Below are 25,943 nucleotides of genomic sequence, written 5' to 3'. Positions count from 1 at the left end.
CTTTAAATGAATTAATTTGTTCTTCATTTTCCCCTCTTCTGAAATTCAAGTGCGCCCCATATTTCATGAGATGCAACTGTCAAGACTCACTTCATGTATGGATGCTCATAGAGGCAACTCATGATTCAAAAGGTACCATTGTTATAGTTAGTTGCTTCATGTGTGAATATTATCTGCTTTAGTTGTTTGTGATAACTCGTCATCTTATGTGGCTCTCATCACTTTAAAATATATCCACATGGTAGAGGCATCATCACCCTTTATAAATCCTAGAGATATCAAGACTCACCCTCACTTTTGGTCCTGGTGACTTTTGATGCCCCCTTATGATGTCACAGCTCACTCTTTCATATGGGTTTGATGTCCTTGTTGACTTATAGTTTGAGAGATGTTTAACTCTACAAATTTCTATTTGATAGATTTTGATTTCAATATCGCACATCATGACCTACAATTATGTTTGTTTTAGGCCTTCACAAATTTAAAGCGAATCCACCTGATTCAAAAGTATCACCAATGTTAACAATTTCTCCTTTCCACATGATGTAGGATGTCACACAAGCTAAAAAAGAATTGCATTGAGGAGACATAGAATGCCAAATATACTTTGCATAAATACATGAATTAACAAATATCAAGACATATACCAAACTATGAATCTTACCAAAATTCTATTAGTTCCCAATGTTAAGAGGAGATACATAAGTATTTTTCTAAATTTGACATAAGAAAACAAAGGATGTATTTTGACTTAGATAAAATTTTATAAGAGAATAATTCCTAAAATAAAATATCTAAATTAAAGGCATTTCTAAAGATATGATCAATACAAGTTCTCTTAATAACCTAAAATTCAAGTTTATTTTCCAACATTAGGCATCTGACTCGTTTCATTCACATATGTGCAATTTGAAACTTATTTATTCCTTGGGGTAAATACATCACGGGTTGCCCTATTTGAAAGGAAAAGCTTCCTTCCGCATACATGCCTATTATATAAGAGAGAGAGATGTGTCAATTAAATGGTGCAAATGAAATTAATATAAATTTAAATGCTACTTTGTTAGTGTCAAAGAGTTAGTTTAATTTCTTAGTTTTGAAGGCTAAATTAATTAATTATTTGAATAATTTTCATCTCAAAGGTAGAAAAAAAAAAAAAAGTTACTACTAAAACCAAGCCAAGTAAAATCTTGTGTATGGTGTAGCTCTATTTCTATTAGATTGGTGTAGGTGTAAGTATAACTAAGGTAATCAAGTATTTGCTTAATATTACACATTTATAACTACACCCGACCCTGTTCTGCAACGTCACCTCCCAGAAAACCTGATCATCCCATACCGTAAAATTCAACAGTGTACTACCCCTCTTGTGCATACCATTAATTTGAATTTTATAAATAAATAAACAAATAAATAATGATAAAAAGGTATTGGAAAATAAATTAAAATTAATATATGGTACTAAAAATGAAAATCAATTGAAGGATATGGCACTAGGGTTTGAGAGTTTACACACAGCTAAAAAAAAATCACAGCTTTGAACAAAAACTCTAAGCTTAATCGCTTAAAAACATTGATTGGAAGAGGAACATGAATTTGAGAAGGTCACCAGACGACTCACCATCAACCGTGTCAGAAGCCAGGTATGTAGGTTATCAAATGACACCGGGAGTTCCCCCAAACACTTCAGTAGGAATTGAAAACTAAGGATCCCCAATGAAGTGCTCAGGGGAACTCTAGGGGACACTTGATCTTTTGCTTGCTTGCTTGCTCAGCTAATGCCCAATAACCCTACTATTTATACTGAGTTCCTCCATCTCTCTGGATTGCGCCACATATCTGGGGTTGGAGGGGAATCAAGCTGTTTTCAATGAACCTGGTCGCAATGCTGGGTTGGATGAAATGAAGAAAATGATGGGAGCAAGGTGCGTGGCCCTATAATTATATTCCCAAATTCTATATATTCTTTTTTTCTTCCCCTGTGCTGCCCTCTTCTATACGGATCCCTTTCAGCTTTTTGTCTCATAGATACAAAAATGAAAGCTACTACGCGCTATAAGATCGAGAATCTGGAATATTTGCACCACACCTCACATGGCGATAGCTTCCTATGTTGTGGAGATGCTAAAGATACAACAAACGTATAGTTTACTACCACGTACGGATCTTCTTCTTTTTTTTATGAATTTTTTTTTTACTATTACCTTAAACCTTTAAGGTTCCTAAAGCTTTTGAAGACTTAAGTGAGATGCTCTTTCACTTTATGAAAACTACTCAAATGATCACTTATAATGTTTTATAGGTGGATTCCTTTTGTGAAGAAGCTTAAAAGATAGTTAAAGCCCTTTAAAGGAGCTGCAATAGCATGATTGCACAATTGTGGGCACATGTGGACATTTTGATGTCCACGGGGATATTTGTATATCCTACATCTAGCATTTGGCTACTATCTATCATGTAGATGGCCACGTGGATGTATGAATGTGTTATTTTTATATTGTAGTGATTACTTGTAATACATTAAATGCTTCAATGGCAAGTAGGTAAATGACCATACAGATGTCTAACTGATTTTGTAAGACTTTTGCATCTAATCACTAGTTTGACTCTAAAATAGATGAATATAATATCTTGGGCACATTAAATATATCTAGCACATTTTACCTTCATTGGAACTATAAGCTTTCTAAGTGCAAAGAACTTAAAGAATCTTAATTGAGAAGAATCTAGGATTAGTGAAACATTTTAAGGCTTGTGGAAGAGTTAGAGGGCATGAATGTAGGTGGATCGTCGAATCATGATAAAATTTCAACATTTGTCACCTCTCTTACAATTTTCTTATATGGTGTTTCAATTCATTTAAGGTGTTTGTGGGAATAAAGGGTGGGAATGAGTATCTCACTTATTTTCTATTTCATTTTCATGCAATGGATAACTTAAATGGTAATGGGAATGAAATCAAAACTGATTCTAATGGAAATGAAATCTCACTTATAATTGAGATTTCTATTCATCCCAACCAAAAAAAAATTTGATTCCCTAAGATAAGTTTTTTTTTTTTTTAAAATAAAAAAAAAGTCAAAAATAAAGAAACTAAATACTTTTTTAAATAAGTTGTTTTTAAAAAATAATTTTTTATTTTGATTTTGTAAAAAACACAAATTGTAAATTCAATTTTACATAATGTAAACTAAATTTAATTAACATCTTATTAAAAATAAAAATAATTTTTAATTACAAATAAATTAAAAATAAATATTTTTTAATAAAATATGAATATTAATAATATAATAAAGTCATAAATTATATTTTTATAAATATTATAAAAATATAGATATTAACATTAATTGATTTATTTTGTTAAAAATAAATAATAATAATTCAAAATTAATAATTTCTAATACTATTTATATGATTTTATAAATATTATAAAAATACAGATATTAACATTTTATAAAAGCCTAGTTAAATTATTTTGTTAAAAATAAAGAATAATTATTCAAAATTAATCATTGTTAATAATATTCTATTTTAAATGAATATAAAAAATTTAATTTAATTTTTAAGGAATAAATGAGCAAAAATTTTCATTATATGCATATATTTATTACTCAATTATAAAGATGATATTCTAGATTATTTTATTTAATCTATAATTAATTAACCAATTTTTTTTTAAAATTTCAAATTATTCTTAAAAACTACAAGATTTATTAAAGATTTTAAAGCATTAAGTTATTATTTTTTATAGTCATTTTATATATATATTTTAGTTTTAAATTATTTTTTAAAATCATTAAACTTATTAATAAATTCAATAGAAAGTCTCACTTGATTTGAATTTTATTTTTTCTAATGAAAATAATCAAAAGAACAGTTCTCCATTTTATTTTGTTTTTAAAAATTATTTGTAAAGAACAACAATCAAATAGTGGTAAAAAAAAATTGTTTTTAAATCACACACCCAAAATAGGTTTTTATTATTTAGAAGAAAAAAAAAACTCTCAAGAATTGTTTTTTAAATGAAAATAAAAAATTATTTAAACTGTGTACAAAGTGATATTTTTTAAAATAAAAAATTATTTTAAAACATATGTAGGACATTATTGACAATTTATTTCCTTATTTCATATTTATTCTCATTTTTACTTAATATTGAAATGGAAACAAATTATCATTCTAACCTAGAAATGAATACCAAATATTCATTCTTATTCCTCATTCTCACGTATCAAAAACACCTAGGAGATATTTTAATTCCTTAGTGCAAGATATTTTTAAAAATTAAAAAGCCAAAATCATTTTTTGGATAAGTTGTTTTGAAAAATAATTTTTTTATTTTGGAAAAAAAAATTGTAAATTCAATTTATTTAATATAAACAAAATTGAATTCAAGTCTTATTAAAAACAAAAATATATTTTAATTATAAATAAATTAAAAAATAAACTGTTTTTAATAAAATATGAATAGTAATTTTATAACAAAATCATAAATTATTTTTTTATAAATATTAGAAAAATATGGATATTAACATCTTATAAAAGTATAATTGATTTGTTTTTTTAAAAAATAAGTAATAATAATTCAAAATTAATAATTGATAATACTATTTTATTTTAAATGAATTTAAAAGCAAATAAAGTTTAATTTTTTTAAGATATAAATGAGCCAAATTTTTCATTATATACATACATTTACTACCCAATTATAGATATCTTATTATGAAATTTTATATTTAATTTATAATTGATTTTTAGTTTTTTGAATTATAAATTATTCTTAAAAATTAGAAGATTCATTAAAGAATTTAAAGTAGTAATTATGTCTGTTATTTTTATGATCATTATATACATTTTTTTTATTTTCAAATTATTTTTAAAAATTATTAAATTTATTAATAAATTCAATACCTTGATTTGAACTTCATTTCTCTAGTAAAAAAATGAAAAAAAAAAAAAAAAAACAGTTTTTATCTTAATTTAAAAAAAATTATATATTTTTAGAGAATAATAACCAAATAGTGGTATAATTTTTAAAAAAATAATTTTATTTTTAAATCATATGCTTAAATTAGTTTTTATTATTTAGCAAAAATAAAACTCCTAAAGATGTTTTTTAAATAAAAATAAAAAATTATTTTAAACTATGCATAGTGTGAGAGTTTTTTTTAAATGAAAGTAAAATTTTATTTTAAATTATATGTAGAAATATTATTGTCAATTTATTTATTTTTGTATTTTTATTTCTATTATCATTTAATATTGAAATGAAAAAAAAAAAACTCATTTCAACATTATATTATTATATTCATCCAAATATAAGAATTGAAATCATCACATTCATTCCTATTTAAAGAAAAATAGGAATGAAAACAAAGTATTCATTTACATTCTTCATTCCCATATACCGAACATAGCCTTTATAGTTATATTTGATTCTAGAAAATTTATGAAAACTAAGGAAAGAAAATAAAGAGGAGATATATTCAAACTCATTTTTATTGCGCATTATATAAAAATTAAATAATTAAAAAGTGTATAAATTTTTAATTAATTTTAATTTTATTTCTTTTTTCTTTTTTTCTTTTTTTTCAAATTGAAAGAAAACCACTTTTCTTAGTTTTTTTTTTCCTTTGCATTTGTTCTTTTTGAGAACCAAATATGTTCCATAGAGCTTCCTACACACGAATCTAGTATACAATATGAGTAAAAGGGCTTCCCACGTGATGCAGATGCTAGCAGTGGCCTTCACCTGGTGAGCACATCTGGAGCTTCACCTCCATCAACTCATGTCTTGCTTTCACATTTAAAGAGGTGGTCGGTCCACAAGTTGATGGCATGTTCCGTAGCATCAGCATCTGTGTAATAGCTAGCTTCGATATCCCTGACAAAAGTTTAAAACAATCAGCCACTTACCCTTTCTGATCTTTTTCATCATCTTCCCTGCTCAGCCAATTAACCAGCTTCAACTTCTGCTCATTTACTTGGATTTATCTGCTCCCAGATCAACAATTTTCCTGTCCAGAACCTATACAAATGATATTACTAATAAACATTCATTAGCGACTCCTTTATTACAAGCGGTTTGAGGCAACCAATTGTTTAACCTGATCTATCAGACTGTAATTTCTAGGGATGTTGAATGCCACCTCCCTCATATGAGAGGATAGTTTAACAAAACCAAACTACAGTTTATGGAAGACATTGTCTTCGTATTTGGAATGCCAAAATAGAGAATGACAATGAAAATCAGTAATATGTTTAAATAATTATTCAACAAACTTGTATTCTATTTCTCGTTATATAATTATTAAATATACTTTTATTTTCCTTTTAAAAATAAGAAGTCAAACATGTTGTAATTTTTTTTAATTAATATTTGTAAATATAGTGAATAGAAGTACATTCCAATAGCATTTTAATTATTATTGTATTGATACATGTTTACTTATATTATTTTTTCCAAACATAAAACATAAATATTTTCAATTATGTTTTAATTTTTATAAATATCAAACATATTTATATGTTCTTATTTTATTTTTTAAAAATAAAATAAAATTATATTTGATAACCTATGGTGTGCTAATATTTTTCAATTAATTACTGATTTTTTTGCAGATATTCTCTTACACCCCCCTTATTAATTTCCATGTGAGATATTGCCAATGACATCAAATTTTCAGACCCTGGCTGCAAATGCCCGGACACCTGAAAGGGAGGAATAGTGAATTGTGCAACAAAAAATGTTCACCCTTAACATGTAGTTAAATATATCAAACACAATAACACAGCATTACTTTCAAATGCTTATGAGTACTTAAAAGTAATCAGTGATTAGAAAACAGTTTCATGCCATACAAAACAGCATATGTTATAGAGCAAGAAAGCTGAACAAATGCTTTAGATCCGAAGGGTCATAAATGTATATATCCAAATGCAATCTCAGCTTAATATTTCTCAAAGATTTTCCTGAGAAAGATTTTCCTTGCAATGTTTGCAGAGAAATTGAACATAATAAAAGGATGGAAAACTCTTTAATATGAACTTGTTTTTTATCACCCACTCTAAAAATCAAATTCGCCTTATACTTCATGAGGAGCAGTTGTAAGGACTCGATTTATGTGTGGATGCTCATAGAGACAACTCATCATTCAAAAGGCATAATTGTTATAAGTTGCTTCATGTGTGGATATCATCTGCTTTGGACTATCATAGCTTGATATATTATATACTCTCATGGTTTTAAAACATATCCACATAGTAGAAGCATCACATTTTACAAATATCAGAGATATCATAGCTCACCTTTACACCTAGGCCTTTATGGCTTTTCACCTACGACCCACCCTCTCATATGGGTTTGATGTCCTTATTGACCTAGGGTTTGGAAGATATTTAACTATGCACATTTCTAATTGATAAATATAAATTTTAATTTCATTTGTTATGACCTATTGTTATGTATGTATGGATTGTTTGTTTCAATTCTTCATAAGGTGTAATTGTTATAAGTCGCTTCATATGTGCATATCATCCACTTTAGACTATCATAACTTAATATCTTATATGCTCTTATAGTCTTAAAACATATCCACATAGTAGAAGCATCACACTATAAATTTCAGAGATATCATAGTTCACCCTCACATTCGACCCTCATGGTTGTTTGGGAGATGTTTAATAATACACATTCTAATTGATAAATATAAATTCCAATTTCACTTGTCATGACCTACTGTTATTTATGTATGAATATTGTTTGTTTCAGTTCTCCTCAAATTTAAAATGAATCCACATTATTCAAAAGTATCACCAATGTTAAGAATTTCTTTCCTTCCTATATGATGTAAAATGTCACATAAGCTAAGACAACAATTGCATTGAGAAGACATAGAATGTCAACTATACTTTGCATAAATACATGAATTATAACCAAAATCAAGACATAGACCAAACCATAAATCTTACCAAAATTCTATTAGCTCCCAAACCCAAGAAGAGATACATAAGTTTTTATCTTAATTTGACATAAGAAAACAGAGGACATATTTTGACTCGGATAAATTTTATAAGAGATTAATTCCTAAAATAAAATATCTACATTAAAGACATTTCCAAAGATATAATTGACACAAGTTCTCCTAAGAACCTAAAATTCAATATTGTTTTCCAGCATTTGGTATTGACTCGTTTCATTCACATATATGTAATTTGAAACTTATTTATTCCTTGGTGTAAATACTCCTATCTTGCTCCATTTTAGAGGAAAAGTTTCCTTTCGTATGCAAGCCTATTATAAAAGAGAGATGGTGTGAATTAAATGGTGCAAATGAATGAAATTAATATAAATTAAAATGATGCTTGATTAGTGTCAAAGAATTAGTTTAATTTCTTAATATTGAAGGCTAAATTAATTAATTGTTCAAATAACTTTCATCTCAAAAGCAGAAAAGGAAAAAAAAAATACAAAAACCCAAACAAAGCAAAAGTCTTGAGTGCCATGTACTTCATTTCCTACTAGATTGGTGTAGGTGTAAGTAGTTATTTATACCCCCAATCCCTTTCTGCAACGTCACCTCCCAGACAACCTGATCCATACAGTGAAAATGCTACTGTAGTACCCGTTTTGTGTGTTTTATTAATGTAGTAGGTGGGGGCTGAATATAAATAAATAATGATAGAGAAGTAGAAGAAAATAAAAGAAAACTAATAAATGATTATTAAAGGAAAATTAGAAGAACCATATGGCATTAGGGTTTGAGAGTAAAACACAGCGAAAAAAAGATCACAGGATTGAACAAAAACTCTATGCTTAATCCCTTACAAACATTAATTGGAAGAGGAACATGAATTTGAGAAGGTCACCAGACCACTCACCATCAACCGTGTCAGAAGCTGGGTAGTATTGTAGGTCATCAAATGACACCGGGAGTTTCCCAAACACTTCAGTAGGAATCGGAAAACCAAGGATCCCCGGTGAAGTGCTCAGAGGAACTCCAGGGGACACTTGATCTTCCTGTGTTTGCTTGCTCAGCAAATGCCCATTAACCCTACCTTTTATACTGACTTCCTCCATCTCTCTGGATTGGGCTACATATTTGGGGTTGGTGGGGAATCAAGCTGTTCTAAATGAACCTGGTCGCAATAGTGGGTTAGATGAAATGAAGAAAATGATGGGTTCGAGGTGAGTGGCCCTGTATTCCCAAATTCTTTATATCTTTTCTTTTTTTCCCTGTGCTGTCCTCTGTATGTACTGATCCCTTTCAGCTTTTTGTCTCATTGATACCAAAATGAAAGCTGCTACGCGCTATAAGATTGAGAATCTGGTATTTGCACCACACCTCACATGGCGATGCCTTCTTCCTATGTTGTGGAGAAGCCAAGGACAACAAAAGTATGGTCGACTGACATATCATGTACAGACCTTGATTTTTATCCTTTTTATTTCAGGATTATGTGCATGTGAAGTTCTTTCTTCATAATTTAATTAAGCAGAGGAGGCTGCTTAGATTATGATTCTCAGCGGAAATCAGCGAGAGTACCTGGAAAACTTAGTTCTCATTGGCAGACTATAATGAAGGGGATGCACATTTCGATTTTTCACTTTAAAAATAGAAACTTTTATGTAAAAAAATTAGAAATTTACTTCTACAAGGAGATATTTTTAGTAAGAAGACTTGAAAATTATTATAAAGACCTTATGATATATATTAGTATTTTCGCTTGTAAGCTAAGTAAGGGTGCATTATATTGGGATGGCATGTAACTCATAAGATTACCTTAAACATCAAATTTTATATGGGAAATTTAAGGGTCTGTTTGGCTGCTATTTTTAAAAACTATTTTGGAAAACAGATTTTTAGAACAGTTTTTAAGAACAATTTTTTGTTTTTTCAAAAAAAAAAAAAATTGTATTTGAAAACTGAATTCTGGAAAACGGATTTTGTTCTTAAAAAAAATGTTTGGTTGAGTTAATAAAAAAGTTTTTTAGAATAAGTAAAACAAAAAACATGTTTAAAAGTTTTTTTTTTATTAATAAAGTGTTTTCTTCCATTAACTTGACATTATAAATATATAAATAATTTTCATATGCACAATTCATTTAAATTAAAAAAAATCATTTTTAAATTTTTACACCAATTATAATTTTCTTAAACAAATGATGACTTTATCACCATGTATAAGTATATTAATTTCAATCATTTAAAAAAGAAGAAAGGGTTTGTGGGTAAGGGTGTGGTGGTTGGGTGGAGCTCACCTTTGTAGAAACACAAAAAACAACTAAGGAAACATTAAAATAAGAAAGAGTATATTTTTTGAATACTGGAAAAACAATGAAACATCTTTTTATTGTTCTCAAAAAAGTGGTTTTTGAGAACACAGAAAACACAAAAAAAAAAAAAAAACAAAAACAAAAACACACCCCCTTCCCCAAACAAGTTTTTTGTATTTTTTATTTTTAAGAACAGAAAACATTTCTTAAAAACAAGAACCAAACAGGCCTTAAGATTCTTAAAACTTTTAATGACTTTAGCAAGATCTTCTCTTCACTTTATGATAACTATTCAAATCATCCATTAAAATGTTTTAAAGCAGGACTATTTCTATTAAGAAGCTTAAAAGATCGCTAAAGTCCTTTAAAGAAAGTAGAAGAGCATGAGTGCACAATTATGGGCACATGTGAACATCTTAATGTTAATGCGAAAAAAAAAGGGATTTTAATTTTACGATCAATGTGATTTTTACATCCACAAAATGTATTAACACTCAAAAATCCATTAATCAAAATGAAAGAGGAGAAGTACAAGAGTGAAACTCTTATTCTTCTTTCAATTATGGTCACGCTCTCTAAAAAAATCCTTAAATCATGATAGAGATAAATATACAATAGGGATATATTCGTCATTCATCATATAAAAATAAATTTAAAAAAAAAAATCTCCAAGGAGCGATGCTTGTTCAACTCCCATGAATTGACCAAGTACGTAACTTGACCCCTACAAGCTCAACAAGAGCTCGACCCTTGACATCCAATGTGAAGCGTAATAAAAATTTATTTAGATTTCAAAATCCAACAAAATGTTGGTGGATTGTCTAATCTTATTATAAAATTAAATCTTTTGTTATCTTTCTTCCTTTGAAATCTTTCATTTCAATATTTTTCTTCCATTATTTATTGTCACATATTATTTGTGTTGAAATTTGGATAACAAGTAATTGTGAAAAGAGACTCTCCCAATTCACACTCTCTTCGATGATTGCATAGGTTTGCTCAAGCAAGGTTACTAATATTGGCCATTTAGACCCTATTAAAAAGGAGTCATATTAAATGCTTGATGATACTAATGTAATTGAAAACATACTTCAATCTTTAAATTCAAAGTTTGATTTCATTGTTATAGCTAATTGTAAAGTTTAAAGATTTTGATTCCATTACTCAACTTATGAGACCTTTGCAAATCCATGAAAAGAGATGAAAAAAAAGGAAGAAAATAAAGTTGGAATCTTCAAACAAAGTTTATGTTTAAGGAAAATGAAGAAAATCTTGATAATGAAAAGGCTAAAATAAATTGGTTATGACATAATGAGATCCAATAGAGAGACAAACTCAATTCAAAAGGTCTGTATGTATTCTCTATATTAAAATGAAGTAGTTGAAATAAAAATTTTAAAAAGAAAAATAGAACCAATTTTTGTACAATAAAAAAAATTTAAATTTTAGGTTAATTAAAGCAATTGATTTTTTTATTTATTCATCAAACTCTTCTCCTAATCTAATTATATGGAATACAACATAACAAGTATAGAATATACGAAAGTTGGGTATTTCTTGTATAAGAGTATTTGGAAACATTTATATGCTCATGTATAGGATCACAAATGATTGAAATTAGATTTTTTTTTAAAAAGTAGAAATTCAAGCTCTAAAGGTTATAAGCCTTAAAATCCAAGCGGTAAAAATATCATTATTACTAAAATGTCAATGTTTAATGTAGAAGAAATAAAATTAATTAGGATATTCAAGTAGAAGCTAACTATCATATTTGAAAGAAAATGAAAAATCAAAGAAGGTTTGCGTATGACTCACTATTTTACCTCAATCACCACTTGCGTCAATTCATGGGATTATATCAACATTATCTTCAATGAAAAACTCTTTAAATGAACACCACTAGTTTTATGATTTTTATGGAGATATTACATTCAATTAGATTTCAAAGAAACGAAATAAAATTTATTTCAATATCATCATGCTTTTATTATATGGTCTAACAAAAATTTATTAAATAAATTTAATTTGACATAAGAAATATCAACAAAGATCTATATGGACAACGAGTTGGCAAATATAATGTTGAAAAATTGTTCCATGATGAAAGTAAGTACTTTGATAAAAGATATCATTCAATAAAGATTGTCTTATAAAAATGGAATTTATAAAGCCTTGTGATTAAATTATGGATATTTTTACAAAATTTCTTAAATTTAAAGCTTTTAGAAGGCATAGGGATGCTACTTGAATTTATGAATCAAACTTAAGAAGACCTCATTAAAAGTAAACTCGAGTTTTTGGAATTAAATTTCCAAAAAATAAATTTATTTTATTTTAAAAGAATTAACATATTTGCTAGTTAATTTTAATCTATACACATGTGCCGCACGTGCGCACGTGTGCGCTTGTGTGTGAGAAGTTGAAACTTGGAGGAAAAATGAAAAATAAAATAAAATCAAAGTTGGAGACAATTTTGGAGGCATAACTGCAAACACCGCAAAGTTGAAGGGGTAATAAAGTAATTCCGATTATTATAGAGCCACTCTTGGGGAGATCTACCTTGTCCACTCGTCAAAGAGCTGACTCAGCTTGGTCAGTTGGTCACGATGTGCCAGTGAAGTACCTAATTGAACCCTTTCAACGGGACAGAATCATCTTTCCAGTAAAATGTCAAGGTCATTTTGGTCAGAACGCAAGCAAAGGAATTCTAACGGTCTCTGTAACCAACCGAGCCTTTTCTCATTTCTCTCGTATAATAGAAGCTGTGCGCGCGTCCACTCCACCACCACACCTTCAAGCCACGCTCTCTCCCTTCTCACTCCAAAAGCTTTCTCTCTCTTTGCCAAAACCCCAATTCATGGCGAATCTTCTACAACTCACTGTCCTCACCTTCTTCTTCATCTCAACCGCCTCAGCCATTGACGAAACTTCAGCTTCATCTCCAGATTCATCATCGCTTCAGCCACCACCATCTCCCTTTCCACGGGACAAAGACCACCCCTTCTCTCCTACATCTCTCTTCAGTCCCATCTTGATCAACCTTGGCTTCCATGATCTTGCCATGGCCATTCATTCTGTTACCGACTCCACCTTCACCGCCTGGAGCGGACCTACCACCATCTTCGCTCCAACCGATGCTTCCATCCGCTCATGTATGTCCTGCTCAGTACCTCGCCTCCTCAAAGAACACATTGTTGCAGGCGCTTTCTCCTTCCACTATCTGCGCACGTTAGCGTTCGGGACCAAGATAGAGACCATGGTCCCCGGTCGATGCGTCACCGTCACCTCCGCTGGCAATAACTCTAGGATCTTCATTGGAGGCGTTGAAATCACTCATCCGGACCTCTTCAACAATGGCCTCATCGTCGTTCATGGCCTTGACGGCTTTGTCACTCATCTTTCGCCTTATTCTTGCAACATCGAGAGAATGACATCTCTGTTACTTCCTCCTCAACCGTCTGAACGTCCGCAGTCAATTTCTTCGTTTTCTATCACCCGCCTGATGCTAAGAGACGCCATGCTTCGCTTGCGTATCAGCGGGTACGGTATACTCTCTCTCGCACTAGGAGTCAAGTACGCCGAGCTGGTCGCCCTCCAGAACATGACGGTGTTTGCCCTGGATGACGCGTCTATCTTCTCTGGAGGACACGAGTACATCCACAATGTGAGGTTCCATATCGTGCCGAACAGGATGTTGATGGCCGCGGATCTGGCGAAGCTGCCGGTGGCGACAGTGTTGCCGACTCTGTCCCAAGGTCAGCAGCTGATGGTGACTACTTCAGGGGGAGGGCCGACACCAATGATGATCAATTATGTCCGCATCAAAGCTACGGATGTGATAGACAATCTCAGAGTCGTGATTCATGCGTTGTACTCGCCATTCCCGCACCTTCAACGGGAGGTGACAGCCGCCGAAAACATCGGACGATCGGGATTCGTTGCGTCGGGATCCCAGGCTATGAGGAACGAGCCGTGTACAAAGATGGACGGGAATGATTGTGCAGCTGCAGCTGCACCTGCGGCGGTGATTAGACCGCCGTTTGAGATGGAAGATAAGGATGGTCTGTGAATCTGATTTGTAGTCCGATTACTTACTCTGTTTTGAGATAGACCGTAACAAAAAACCTTATGATCATAGAGGACATGTCTGTTGTGGCAGTACTATAGTGGAATTAGGTCATTATGCTCTAGTGCATATTCAAAAAGAGAATGTAATCAGTCGGTCGTTCCCAGTGGTGTGTCAACTGTAGTCCATCTTTTGGATTAATTTCGTTTTTCCAAGTTGCTGTTATCCTTCGTCTTCATGAAGTGAAGAAACTTTGGGTATAATTCATTCCTGTGATTTTCCATTTCATTCTAAAGCAACCATTTGATTTTCCATGTCATATTGCAAAGGATATGCATACGTTGAAGCAACAGGGTTTGAAGTTTTTGCTAAAAACATTTCAGGAGTTCTTTTTTTCAAACACTATTCTAATTTTAGATTAATATCCCAAATTTGAATCCTAGAAGTAAAAATAGGCATATTTTAATTAATTCAGTGTAATATTTGCAATAAAATCATAATGTCAAAAGATATGTAAAATGATGAAAGGATGATGCAAGTTGAAAGATGGCGGGTTAGTTTTGGTGCTTTGGATGGTTAAAGCGGAAAGAAGGAGGTAACTGATTGTGCAGCCGCGGTGATTTTAGTTTGAAGTTTGAATTATAAAAGTGCAGTACAGCACCGATATTTCCATTCACAAGGGCTTTTGTTCTGTTTCTACTTGAACTGATTTTTCCTCTCTCCCAAACACACACATGGTGAGTCTTGTGCAAACCGCCATTCTGGTGTTATCATTCTTGGTCTCAACGGCCATGGCGGCTGAGGAAGCTTCATCTACGATTGCACCACCACCAACAATATTGTTTCAACAGCCTGGGGACCAACCATTCTCAGCAACATCTCTCCTCGCTCCCATCTTGATCAACCTTGGCTTCCAAGAATTCGCAATGGCTGTTCATGCTCTATCTGCCGCGCCCACCCTCAACACCTGGACTGGTCCTTCCACCATCTTTGCACTCACCGACTCCTCCATCCATTCCTGTCCTTCCTGCTCCATCCCTCGGCTCCTCCAGGAACACACTGTTCCAGGCCTCTTTTCCTCTCACCACCTGCGCAATTTAGCCTTTGGCACCAAGATCGAGACCAGCTTCCCTGGCCGATGCATCACCGTCACCTCCGCTTCCAACAACTCCAAGATCTTCATCGAAGGTGTTGAAATCACTCATCCGGATCTCTTCAACAACGGCTTCATACTCGTTCATGGCCTCGATGGCTTTGCATCTCACCTCTCTCCTTTCTCGTGCAATGTCGAGAGATTCGCCACTCTCTCCTTTTCGCCTCCTCAGCCCTCAGATTCTCCACAGGTACCTCCTCCATTTTCTGTGATCCGCCTGATGCTAAGTGACGCAATGCTTCGCTTGCGTATCAGTGGCTTTGGCATACTCGCTCTGGCAATGAGGGTGAAGTACTCCGAGCTCGTCCAACTCCAGAACATGACGGTGTTCGCACTCGATGATGCCACCATCTTCTCCGGTGGACGCGAGTATATCAGCAATGTGAGGTTTCACATTGTTCCGAACATGCTGCTGATGGCCGACGATCTGAATAAACTTCCGGTGCAGACGGTATTGCCAACGCTGGAACATGGCCAGACTCTGAAGGTGACCGACGGCGGAGGTGGATCAAATCCCATGAGGATCAATTACGTTCGGCTCAAGAGCCCTGATATTGTGCACAACCTCAAGATCGTGGTTCATAGCTTGTTCTTGCCGTTCCCGCACCTTCAACCCCGAGTCGAGGGAACCGAAGGGCTGGAATGGAATGCAGCAGGACCAGATGTGATGGAATCGAACGGTGAGATGGTTGATATGGACCCAACGCGGGAAATCATACCAACGGATGAGATCGAAATCGAAGATCATCACGGTCTATAAAGTCTGATTTGGGAGGGGGAATATCCTTACGAATCCTCAATCCCGCATCTCAACGAGTCGGTCAGTTAAGAGTTGGGTGCGATACAACAGCAGTCCATTCAGTTTAGGTGCTCTACTAAGTAACACATACTAGTTACTGGTTACTTGGTACCTTTTCTTTATTCTGATTGTGGCATTGTGCTTAGCCATGGAAACATCGTCTTTCTTCTCAGCAAGGCATGAGTAGTTAAACATTCTCTCTCTCGTACTATTCGCATCTGTGTGTCTGTCATTGTTATACTCAACAAAATCAATTTTAAAGATAAAGACTTAAAATGTTAGAAATCGCAGCTCCCAACATGGCCCAGAGTCCAGTTTCAGATGGACTCTGCAGTAACATTACCTGAGAGAAAGCACCGGTATCGCAAAAATTGGCCAGGATATTAAATTGTCAGGGTAACCATTCACATTCATTATCATGATTTAACAGGATGATGGATAGCCAATTTTCTTAATCACCTATATAACTGGCTTGCTTGATTCAGTTGCCATTGTCTGAAATCTGATTCTTTGATAGATTAACCTAAAAATAAACACAGTGATTCCTATTCGATTAGCATTTAGGTTCTTCAATGAAGGCTAGAACTGGGCTCAGCTTTTCCAAATGCTGCTGGTATTTTAGTTTAAAACTTGATTCCACCCGTCCGAAATATTGGGATTTGCTGCTGTGAATTGGCAAATCCTTGATTAAACATGCTTAATGCTAAAAACGCATTTGAAAGTATTTCTATTCAAACTTCTTTTAGTAAAAAACATTCTCTAAAAATGTTTTTGGAAAAATCACCCATAAAATATTTCTCCAAAAACACTGCAAGTGTTTCTCAAGGCTACCTTAATTAAAAATGCTTTGGCATTTTGCAAACACACTTTTTATGTTAAAAATATTTTCTAAAAGCATAGTAAAACGGATTCTTATACATATCAAGTGCAAAACTAAACTTCCCTCAAGAGGGTAAATGTCAAAGAAAAACAATTTAAATTGTTCCAGTTTAACTGGCGTCAGAATTGAATCTAACACAAAACTTTGATGCTCGGACGAGAAAATGCAAAATCTTGTTGAAGAAAATGCCTGTTACAATGGTAAGTCCAAGGAAAGGAAAAGCTCGCTTGCTATTTGCTCTGGATCTAAATTTTGACATTGAAGTAATCTGGGTCGAAATGATGTAGTCTTACGTATCCATCCTCACCGCCACTTGAGAAACTACAGGAGGAAAAACAAAATCAAGGTCACAAAAATTTTAGATCTTCATTTCTCCCATATTAGCAACATGCATAACAGAATTCTACTTCTTTGATGTGCATGGCAATTTTGTGCATATTAACTTAAGCAGAGGTTAGAGTTGGTATGATTTCTGAAATATAAATCATACTGATAACAAAATACTAAAAACAAATAGAACTAAAAATTTATCAATAGGAATCAGACACATCTTACCCAAACAGCAAATGAATATCAGACAAACAGTGCAATATAAATGACAAGGAAAATCTCAAATCAAAATCAAAACCTTGCAACTCTTGTCATCTCATTAAAACTTCAAATAGACATAACTTCCCAACCACTTAAATAGATTTTTCCCAGCCAGCAAAGGTCCCAAGGATTTTTAAATATTATCTTTGAACATTGTATTTTATCTTTTTAACAAATACAACTTTTCTATTTTTTGATAGGCAAATGGGGAAACATTTATAAATGCGCCTAAAAGGAACAAATACAACTAACTGTCAAGAAATCATACTTGGCTTTGCAGATCCATCCATGCAATAGGCATGTACAAATTAAATGTGGTCAAACACCTTCAACATTGTGCCCCAGGATGTCTTAAATATGAATATTTCCTATATATCATCCACAGATACATAAAATTTTTCTTTTCCAGTTTTCATGAAACCTTGACTTATGATTGCCATTGAAATTACAATTTCAACTGTTGCCATACTTTTCTCTCACCATTAAAAAAACAGTAGGATTACTAGATTTTAAACATTAGATTGCAGCTTTTCAGTTGAATGAGTTGCACATTAATCATTCTGCAGGCACTATGACATGGGATTGAATGTGCAGGGAATTTGATCATCATACAACATGAATTTATGAGGTAGAAACTTAGATATTACAGCTCTGACCAGGTTTAACATCAGTTCCCAAACTAGTAAGATGGGAAATAAATTAACCTGAAACTTTCTATGAGGTAAAAAGGGCAGGGGCATGCTTGTTAACTACTTCATAAAAAGGTGAAATGACAGAAACTACTGCTTATAGGTTCATAGGTTATTATCCTTCCACTAGTTTCAGTAATTTTTTTTATTTCAATATATTGTCGGGCACCAGTATTACAATCATTTTAACCAAATTTACTTAAAGATAAGATTTCAAGCAAAATGAAATAAAGATGTGAACACAATAAAAATAAAGATATGTTGGTTGCAGCAGCCTCAAAAGATCATGAAGAAGCTCAAGAGTTCTTATAGGCAATTTTGGAAATGTTTCAAATATCAATCTTAATCTCACTGAATTTACAACTGACAACACCAAACAACTCTTTTTTTTGTAAATGACGAAATCATAGAAGAATGCTAAACAGGAGGCCTGATCCAAGTACATGAGAAGTTTATAAAAAGTCCATACAGAAGATTTTGGGGGCACACACCATCAGAACAACCACCAAACACCCCCCCCACCCCCACCCCCACACACAAAGACACAAATAACTTTTTGTACTTATTATACAATTTCCTATAAAATGCCCATTTAAAAGCACTAGTTTCCTTTTTTCCAATTATATCAGGATATTCACAACATATGTTAGATATCTTGTAGGGTACTTATTATAATTTCCTGGCCAATGATGAGGACAAAACTAATGTAAGAACATCATGGTGTTCAATTATTAAGGGAGAATAAAGCAGTAATAATTAACAGTTGATAGATAATAAACATAGCATGACCACACTGAGGGTGTTTCAACCTAAATTTGAAAATGTGGAGCTTTTGCTCATCAATGTTTTAAGAAACTTAATCAGCAATAACATGCCATAATAGAAGAAAGTGTACCTCTTTCCATCAGGGTTGAATGCTAAAGCATTTATAGGTCCAAAGTGCCCTTTCACACCTCCAATTTCTTCTTGAAGAATCTAATCAAATGCAGGAATATAATTTAATTAACCCAACAACAGTTTACACACACACACACACACACACACACAGATATATATAGATATCTATTACCTTATCATAGAATTTTGCCTCAAACTTTCCAGCACGATGATCAGTTGTTGTGACATGTGATGCATCTTGACCACCTCCTAGTACTACCTGGAGAACACAAAAGAATCAAAGTTAGAAACAGCATGAACAATCAGCGATATCTATTTCCACCATCTGTAAATTTATATACCCAACACATGTAAGTATACACACAATAAATTTTAGTATTTCCCTGGTAGAAAGATGTCATTGATTATGTACTGGCCTGACCTAACTATGCAACCAGGTTCACATATAAACAAACCAACCATGGACCTCAATAATATGAATGTGATTGCTTTGAACCTTGAGGGCACCCAGACTGGGCTGTTGGCCCTTAATCAATAATCAAGAGAATGATTGAAGAGCCAGGTTTCAAACCTTTCTAAACTATTACAAATTAATTTCAACATTTCTGAACCATGAAGTTTTCCTTTAGAAATGAGAGAGAGAGAGAGAAAGAGAGAGAGAGGGAAAGCATAAATCATGATAACAATGAACAAATATATGCACTGAGTTAACTCTATTTATTCCTTGTGCTTTGAATTTGATTCATTGTAGCCCTTAACAAATAATAAAAAGCACTGAACAGATTCAGATCCATTTAAGGGCTTCCCAACACCAAATTAGCATATCTAAAGAAAGATAATGCAACTTTGTTCATATAGCATATTTATCATAGATGATTTCAAACTTAAGATGGAACTTATTTACTAAAAAGTCTTATCTGCATTTGAGAAAGTTTTTGATTTCCCTAATTCCAAGTGATTGAAAGGGGAAGAAAAAAAAGGAAGGATGTTGCATGACCAGGATATTTCTCAGAAAAAGTTCATTTTATGTTAACTTGTAATGGGAAAGGTGCATCACCAATGAAATACAGAGGAGATATAAAATATTTAACAGTTAATATCTCATCAATACATACATGATCAAGAAGTGGAGACATTGTAACTGCATTGACCGGGCGTTCTGTTAGATAGGTCTTGATAAGTGTTAACGTCCTGCTGTCCCAAAGCTAAGAGATTTGTCGACAAGAAAACAACATCAGGAAAAAACTTGATGAAGCTCCAAAATAGAAAAATAAAGATAATAAGTGGTACAGAGGGTGAGATAAAAGTAATGGGCACAGAATTATAAAACAATGAGTTATGCTACCTTAGCAGATTTATCCAGGGAGCCAGTAACAAAATGTGAACCATCTACAGCTTTTGAAAGTGATGTTACTGTCTTTTTGTGGCCGGTTTCCTTGTCTGACTCTTTAAGCAGTTTCCCCGTCTGCAAGTTTGAGAGAGGACCAGAAACTTGAATTCAATAACAAATAGAAAATCAAGGCTGAAGTCTTGCTTTAAAATATTTCAACTAGAACCACAGGTTAAAGACAAAAATATTTGCAATGCTCAGTTTGATATGTTTTTAACAGTTAGTGCTCAATTATAGACAATTTCTATTTTCTATTTTTAAAAATAGAAAATAGTACTTATATAAAAAGTATGAATTTACTTTATATTTTCAAAATTGACTTTTAAAATTTGAGGTAGAAATTTTTTTTAATACCTCAACTTTTTTTGAACAGTTATTAAAATTCATTATCTTTTTAAGGTAAGTATCAAAAGATTCTTGCATTTTATATAAAAATTACTATTATTTTCAGTTTTAAAAAGTGTATCAAAACAACACCTTAATTATTTCCATCAAGGTTAGCAGTCAACCATAAACCTAATGCAGACACTTACCTCAGAATCCCATATACGAACAATGGCATCTTCACCAGCACTTATGATAGTCCTGTTTAAGGGTCCCCAAATAGCTCTGTTTATCCTTCCTTGAGGGCCCTTGATGACAAGCGCAGACTCAGCCGTCTCTGAAAAAAGCATCATTTCTGATTGTAAAAGTTGCCCACTTTCAACTTAGAAAGGCTACATAACACAAGCCTCATAATTATTAACTAATCCTGTGACCATTTGGTGCACAATACCTCAAGACATTTGGATATTAACACTAAATTCTCAAGTTAAGATAAAAAAAAAATGTGCCCATGGCATATAAAATATTACAATCATGCCAAATAAAACTGTTTGTAATAACGGCTGTATGCAACTCACAATGATCATGCACTCAAATTCGATATTGCTCCTTGTACAATAAGAAATGCAAAAGGTGGAGGTGTCTCACCTTTTGTTTGCGGATGACACACTGACTTTTTGTGAGGCTTCTAAGGACCAACTATTGCATCTTCATCGGGTTTTGATGTGGTTTGAAGCAATTTATGGGCTTTAGATCAACCTAGAAAAAAGCGAGCTAATTTCAGTTGAAAGGGCTCCTATTATGGGGGAGGTGGTGCATATTTTGGGTGTAAGGTGGGATCATTACCTTTCAAGTATCTTGGGCTTCCTTTGGGTACTACATTTAAATCAACGACAGTGTGGGACTTGGTGTAAGAGAGGGTGCGGAGAGGGGTCATTACCCATTGTGATCTTCTTTCAACTCATACTTTCCTCTCGTCCTTAGGTCTTCATACTCTTACCTTCTCCTCTCTTGCCTGAGCCAAGGTATCATTCAATTTCTACCGAACTAGGAGCTATCTATTAGTGCTTTCCTGTACCTAATTTATTACCTCATTTCGTGTTAGCTCTTGGTGTAGCCTTTTTTGGCTCTTTAATCCATATTGCTCTTTTGCCTATCAAAAAAATGACGCAGGATACCTTGTTTGACAGAATATGTTAGCAAAATATGAATACAATTTATCTTAGTAAGGTTGACTAATGGCATCCATTTGGATATACTTCCAATTTTCTATTTTTAAAAATAGAAAATAATAACTTCTATATAAAATATGAGAAATCCTAGAGGCTTTCATTGAAACTGTAATGGTTTTTAAAACTCATTAAAAAAAAAACTCCAAATTTTAGAACTTTTGAAAGTAATTTTTTAGGACATGAGGTAAGTGTATACTTTTGGCACAAGAGTTTCTACTTTTTCCATAGAAATTTTTATTTAAAAAAAAAAAAAAGAAGTGTATCTGAAGCCTTAATTAAAAAATTTTAGATCTTATGATGTAATTGAGAAAAAGATTGTGGGATTTTAGACCCAAAAAAAAACCCCTCTCATCACTCTCACTGCACAAGAGTATGGCAATTAATGAGTTTAAAATCTATATAAACCATTGGAGAGGTTAACATTTTATCTCTGGATGCTACCCTTCTAGAAAATATGTTGATTGGACTAACCTATTAACCTCAGAACAGTCTCTAACAAAATTAGGTTAATGCCTATGAATATAATAACAATAATACTCCCCCAGTCCAGTAACACAAACTTACTTCCTTTCCAAAGGTCAGCTTCTAGTATCGCAGTGGAAATTTCAACTTCCATTGGAAGTCAACATGTGCTACTCGAGATAAAACCACGGACTTAACAAATAAGCTTTGTTCAGGATGTTAGAAATATCCATTACATACAGTGATAAGACCTGATTATTTGCATGTGTTTTGGTTCCACACCCCTCCATTGTGAAAATGTCATATTAAGAAGCATCTGTCTCATCCTTGGTGAACTTCAAAACAATAAGGTTTAACGTAGACACTTCACTGGCCAAAGGTACAACACAAAAACCACAGGAATACCATGTAAATCCTACATCCCTCCATGGTGAAAATGTCATATTAAGAAACATCTGTCTCATCCTTGGTGAACTTCAAAACAATGCATCAAAACAATAAGGTTTAACTTAGACACTTCACTAGCCAAAGGTGCAACACAAAAACCACAGGAATACCATGTAATCCTCACCATCAAAAAATGAGTAAGATAAATTATTACAGCAATTAGTAGCGAATAATTCATTCTTAATTATTTTTTGATAGGTAAAAACAGGCCTGCATTAGAAACGCCTAAAAGCGGCAGAAGCAGTACACATGAAGTATACAAATAATGCCCCAAAAAGTGTAGTAAGGAGACAACTTCCCCTTACTTTACAAGCAATCAATCAAAGATACTGTGTGATCCTCTATATACACGCAAACCCAATTCACAAAAAATAGGAAACAACAACAAAGAGCAATGATAAATAAGAAAACAAAATATTAGTGCTCGTATGGGAGTGACTCTAATGAAAGTACTGTCATGAATGCTTTTATAAAGAATCAATTAGTGTTTGATAAACCAAAAAAAGAAAAAATTGATTTTGATGGTATTTTCAGTGATGTGTTACATAACAAAAAACGAAAGACCTTTTGAACAAGCACCTACCAACTGATTCTCTAGATTTTTAAACTTTGCGAAAAGCCTAATTTCGCAAGGAAAGAGCGCTTCTAACCCGGCCAAGCTCTTCACTCATTACCTAAAACTGGGTTGCTTTAATTAACCGAAACACGGTTTAAATCTATGAGCAAATAGTTGATAAGAGATTTTGTTTTGTGGTGATTTTTTCTATGTTCCCACATTTTCTGCTTGATCAAACGAAGCCTAAATAAATATCCAGAATTGCTGGAATTCTGATTTAAAAAAAAAAAACAAAACAAAACAAATAACAAAAAAGTAGATAAAAATTACGCTGTGAGGGATCGCGAGCAATGCGTTTGACATGAATTGCAGAAGTCAATTCCATGAAAGGATCGGTGGTAATCACAGCTAACTTATCCCCAACAGAAAAGTCCACAGACCTAGCCGGAGAATCAAAATTGAAGGTAAAAAGCTGCGCCCCTGTTTCTACGTTCCATAGCTTCACCGTCTGGTCTGCACTTCCAGTGATCAGCCGCATCGAATCCCCTGAACAATCGACCAACCAATTAATCAATCAATTAACCATGATACCTCTCCTGATAGAAAACCCTAACCCCTGGTCGCCGAAATAACTTCCAAGGCTAAAAAAAATGGACGAATAACATCAGAAGGAAGACATACTGGAGACATCGCAGGTCCAAACGGCACCGTTGTGTCCACGATAGGTGCCGAGGCGCTCCCCGTTGTCGGCGAACCAGACGGTGGGAGTGTGATCCTTGGCACAAGAGAAGAGTAGATCTCCATCTCTGTTGTACTTTAGAAACGTTAATGGCCTTTCATGGCCTTTCATCAGAATAGGCCTCATGGCTCCCGCTGCTTCTTCTTCCTCCTCCTCCTCCTCCTTTGGACTGTCACTCAAATTTATTCAGAGAAGGCACCGGCGAGACTAAATACCGAGGGTTTGGTTCCATCACCTTCTTAAATACTCCTTGGATGGGCCTTTTAGATGATACCCGGACAGGCCCAATGGGCTTGTTTTTTGTAACAAAGCTGATCGCATTGCTCTAGTCTGTAGAAATAGGAAATTCATTGGGAAACTCCTTTAAAACCAATATATTCTCATCTGGCCTTTGCCACGTTACCATATCATCTATGTGACCAAGAAAAAAAAAACATACCAATTTAGAATTTAATTTTATTTCTCGTACAAAGTGTTAGATGCTGGACGACATTATATTTCTATACTTGAAATGTAGAAAATCATATTTAACAATTTTTGGACATCAATCCGTACCTTAATTTTATTTAAGTTTTCAAAAAAATTTCATTATTAATATTGATAATAAAATACAGTATATTATATTATATTATATTATATTACATTGCATTATTAAATATATATTCCAGATTGTAAACATTATATATGGAGTATGCTATATATTGGCATATTTTGAATTATAATATAAATAATAATATAATTTTTTTAAATTAACAATTTCAAAATAAAATTTACTTCTTTCATCGCAACATGTTGATATCATAGAGTGATAAATTATTATATTCAGAAATAAAATTGCTTCAAAATAATTATATAAATATAAAAATTGATTAAAAATAAAACACAATAAATAGATGTTTTTTTAAAATGCATTTGAAAACATGAAAAATAAAAAAACACATATTAAAAACAATTCATAAAAACATTTGAAAACACAAAACATGTTAAAAATAATTCAATTCCCAAACTTTTATTTTCAAAAACATTAAAAACTAATTTTTTAAATGATTATCAAAAACTTTTTTTTAACAACTAATTTAAAAAGCATTCCCAAAGCCCCCATAAGCAGCTTTTACACATATCATGTCATCCTGGTGAGCAAAATCGTGTACAAATCATCCCGGTTACCCTATCATGTCATCCTGTAGAATTGTCCACACTTCCAACTATTGGTCAACAACTACCACTTATAAAACCTGCATGACAATTATTAATATTAATAAAATGTAATACCAAATCCTATGCCAACTGCCTTACAGTTTGTGTTAAAAGATATGGCTCACATATCTCACAATAATTCATGATTATGCTATTCACCTCTTCATTTGTTTTTTATTCGTTCAAGAGTATGGGTCACCTATGTGTAGAGCCCAAACGCCATCACGAGCCTTAGATAATGGGCC

The 25,943-nt window shown here is 32.8% G+C and overlaps 4 protein-coding genes and 1 non-coding gene across 7 annotated transcripts; 2 read left to right on the top strand and 3 right to left on the bottom strand.

The window, feature by feature from the left end:
* Positions 1-1,659: 1,659 nt before the first annotated feature.
* Positions 1,660-1,745, bottom strand: MIR395G (microRNA MIR395g). Its single transcript, NR_127808.1, has one exon. It is a non-coding gene; the product is annotated as a microRNA MIR395g (primary transcript).
* Positions 1,746-5,590: 3,845 nt separating this feature from the next.
* LOC104879296 (uncharacterized) lies at positions 5,591-9,088 on the bottom strand. 2 transcript variants are annotated; one of them, XR_002031109.2, is made up of 2 exons: positions 8,881-9,088; positions 5,591-6,028 (listed from the first exon to the last, which is right to left on the bottom strand). XR_002031109.2 is itself a non-coding variant. In XM_010651820.3 (2 exons), exons 1-2 carry the CDS (start codon positions 9,077-9,079, stop codon positions 5,736-5,738), a joined length of 348 nt encoding a protein of 115 aa, XP_010650122.1. In that variant the 5' UTR covers positions 9,080-9,088; the 3' UTR covers positions 5,597-5,735. The 2 variants fall into 2 exon arrangements, 1 of the variants encoding a protein (XP_010650122.1); XM_010651820.3 differs by having other exon boundaries at positions 5,597-5,884.
* Positions 9,089-13,039: 3,951 nt separating this feature from the next.
* Positions 13,040-14,630, top strand: LOC104879985 (fasciclin-like arabinogalactan protein 21). Its single transcript, XM_010655133.2, has one exon. It carries the CDS (start codon positions 13,134-13,136, stop codon positions 14,343-14,345), a length of 1,212 nt encoding a protein of 403 aa, XP_010653435.1. The 5' UTR covers positions 13,040-13,133; the 3' UTR covers positions 14,346-14,630.
* A 344-nt stretch (positions 14,631-14,974) lies between these two features.
* LOC104880115 (fasciclin-like arabinogalactan protein 21) lies at positions 14,975-16,579 on the top strand. The gene has a single exon (XM_010655705.3). The coding sequence runs from the start codon at positions 15,077-15,079 to the stop codon at positions 16,253-16,255; it is 1,179 nt and encodes a 392-aa protein (XP_010654007.1). The 5' UTR covers positions 14,975-15,076; the 3' UTR covers positions 16,256-16,579.
* Positions 16,580-17,161: 582 nt separating this feature from the next.
* Positions 17,162-24,804, bottom strand: LOC100250769 (eukaryotic translation initiation factor 3 subunit I). 2 transcript variants are annotated; one of them, XM_002285245.5, is made up of 8 exons: positions 24,444-24,804; positions 24,093-24,308; positions 21,275-21,402; positions 20,697-20,816; positions 20,467-20,556; positions 19,524-19,610; positions 19,350-19,429; positions 17,162-17,495 (listed from the first exon to the last, which is right to left on the bottom strand). In XM_002285245.5, the coding sequence occupies exons 1-8, from the start codon at positions 24,625-24,627 to the stop codon at positions 17,420-17,422; spliced, it is 981 nt and encodes a 326-aa protein (XP_002285281.1). In that variant the 5' UTR covers positions 24,628-24,804; the 3' UTR covers positions 17,162-17,419. The 2 variants fall into 2 exon arrangements, with proteins under 2 accessions (XP_002285281.1, XP_059595350.1); XM_059739367.1 differs by having other exon boundaries at positions 17,162-19,429; positions 24,444-24,733.
* Positions 24,805-25,943: the final 1,139 nt, after the last annotated feature.

Source organism: Vitis vinifera, chromosome 1 (genome assembly GCF_030704535.1).
Source record: "Vitis vinifera cultivar Pinot Noir 40024 chromosome 1, ASM3070453v1".
NCBI lineage: Eukaryota > Viridiplantae > Streptophyta > Magnoliopsida > Vitales > Vitaceae > Vitis > Vitis vinifera.
Note: the sequence above shows the minus strand (reverse complement) of the source record. Positions and strands in the feature narration are given on the sequence as shown.

Excerpts from the sequence above, each read along its gene's own strand:
- LOC104879296 (XM_010651820.3), bottom strand. The coding sequence starts at position 9,079 with ATGGAGGAAGTCAGTATAAAAGGTAGGGTTAATGGGCATTTGCTGAGC. Across the intron at positions 5,885-8,880 it reads AGCTTCTGACACGGTTGATG|GGATATCGAAGCTAGCTATT; the intron begins GTGAGTGGTCTG and ends AACTTTTGTCAG.
- LOC104879985 (XM_010655133.2), top strand. The coding sequence starts at position 13,134 with ATGGCGAATCTTCTACAACTCACTGTCCTCACCTTCTTCTTCATCTCA.
- LOC104880115 (XM_010655705.3), top strand. The coding sequence starts at position 15,077 with ATGGTGAGTCTTGTGCAAACCGCCATTCTGGTGTTATCATTCTTGGTC.
- LOC100250769 (XM_059739367.1), bottom strand. The coding sequence starts at position 24,627 with ATGAGGCCTATTCTGATGAAAGGCCATGAAAGGCCATTAACGTTTCTA. Across the intron at positions 24,309-24,443 it reads TTGGACCTGCGATGTCTCCA|GGGATTCGATGCGGCTGATC; the intron begins GTATGTCTTCCT and ends TCGATTGTTCAG. Across the intron at positions 20,557-20,696 it reads CCCTGGATAAATCTGCTAAG|CTTTGGGACAGCAGGACGTT; the intron begins GTAGCATAACTC and ends CAAATCTCTTAG.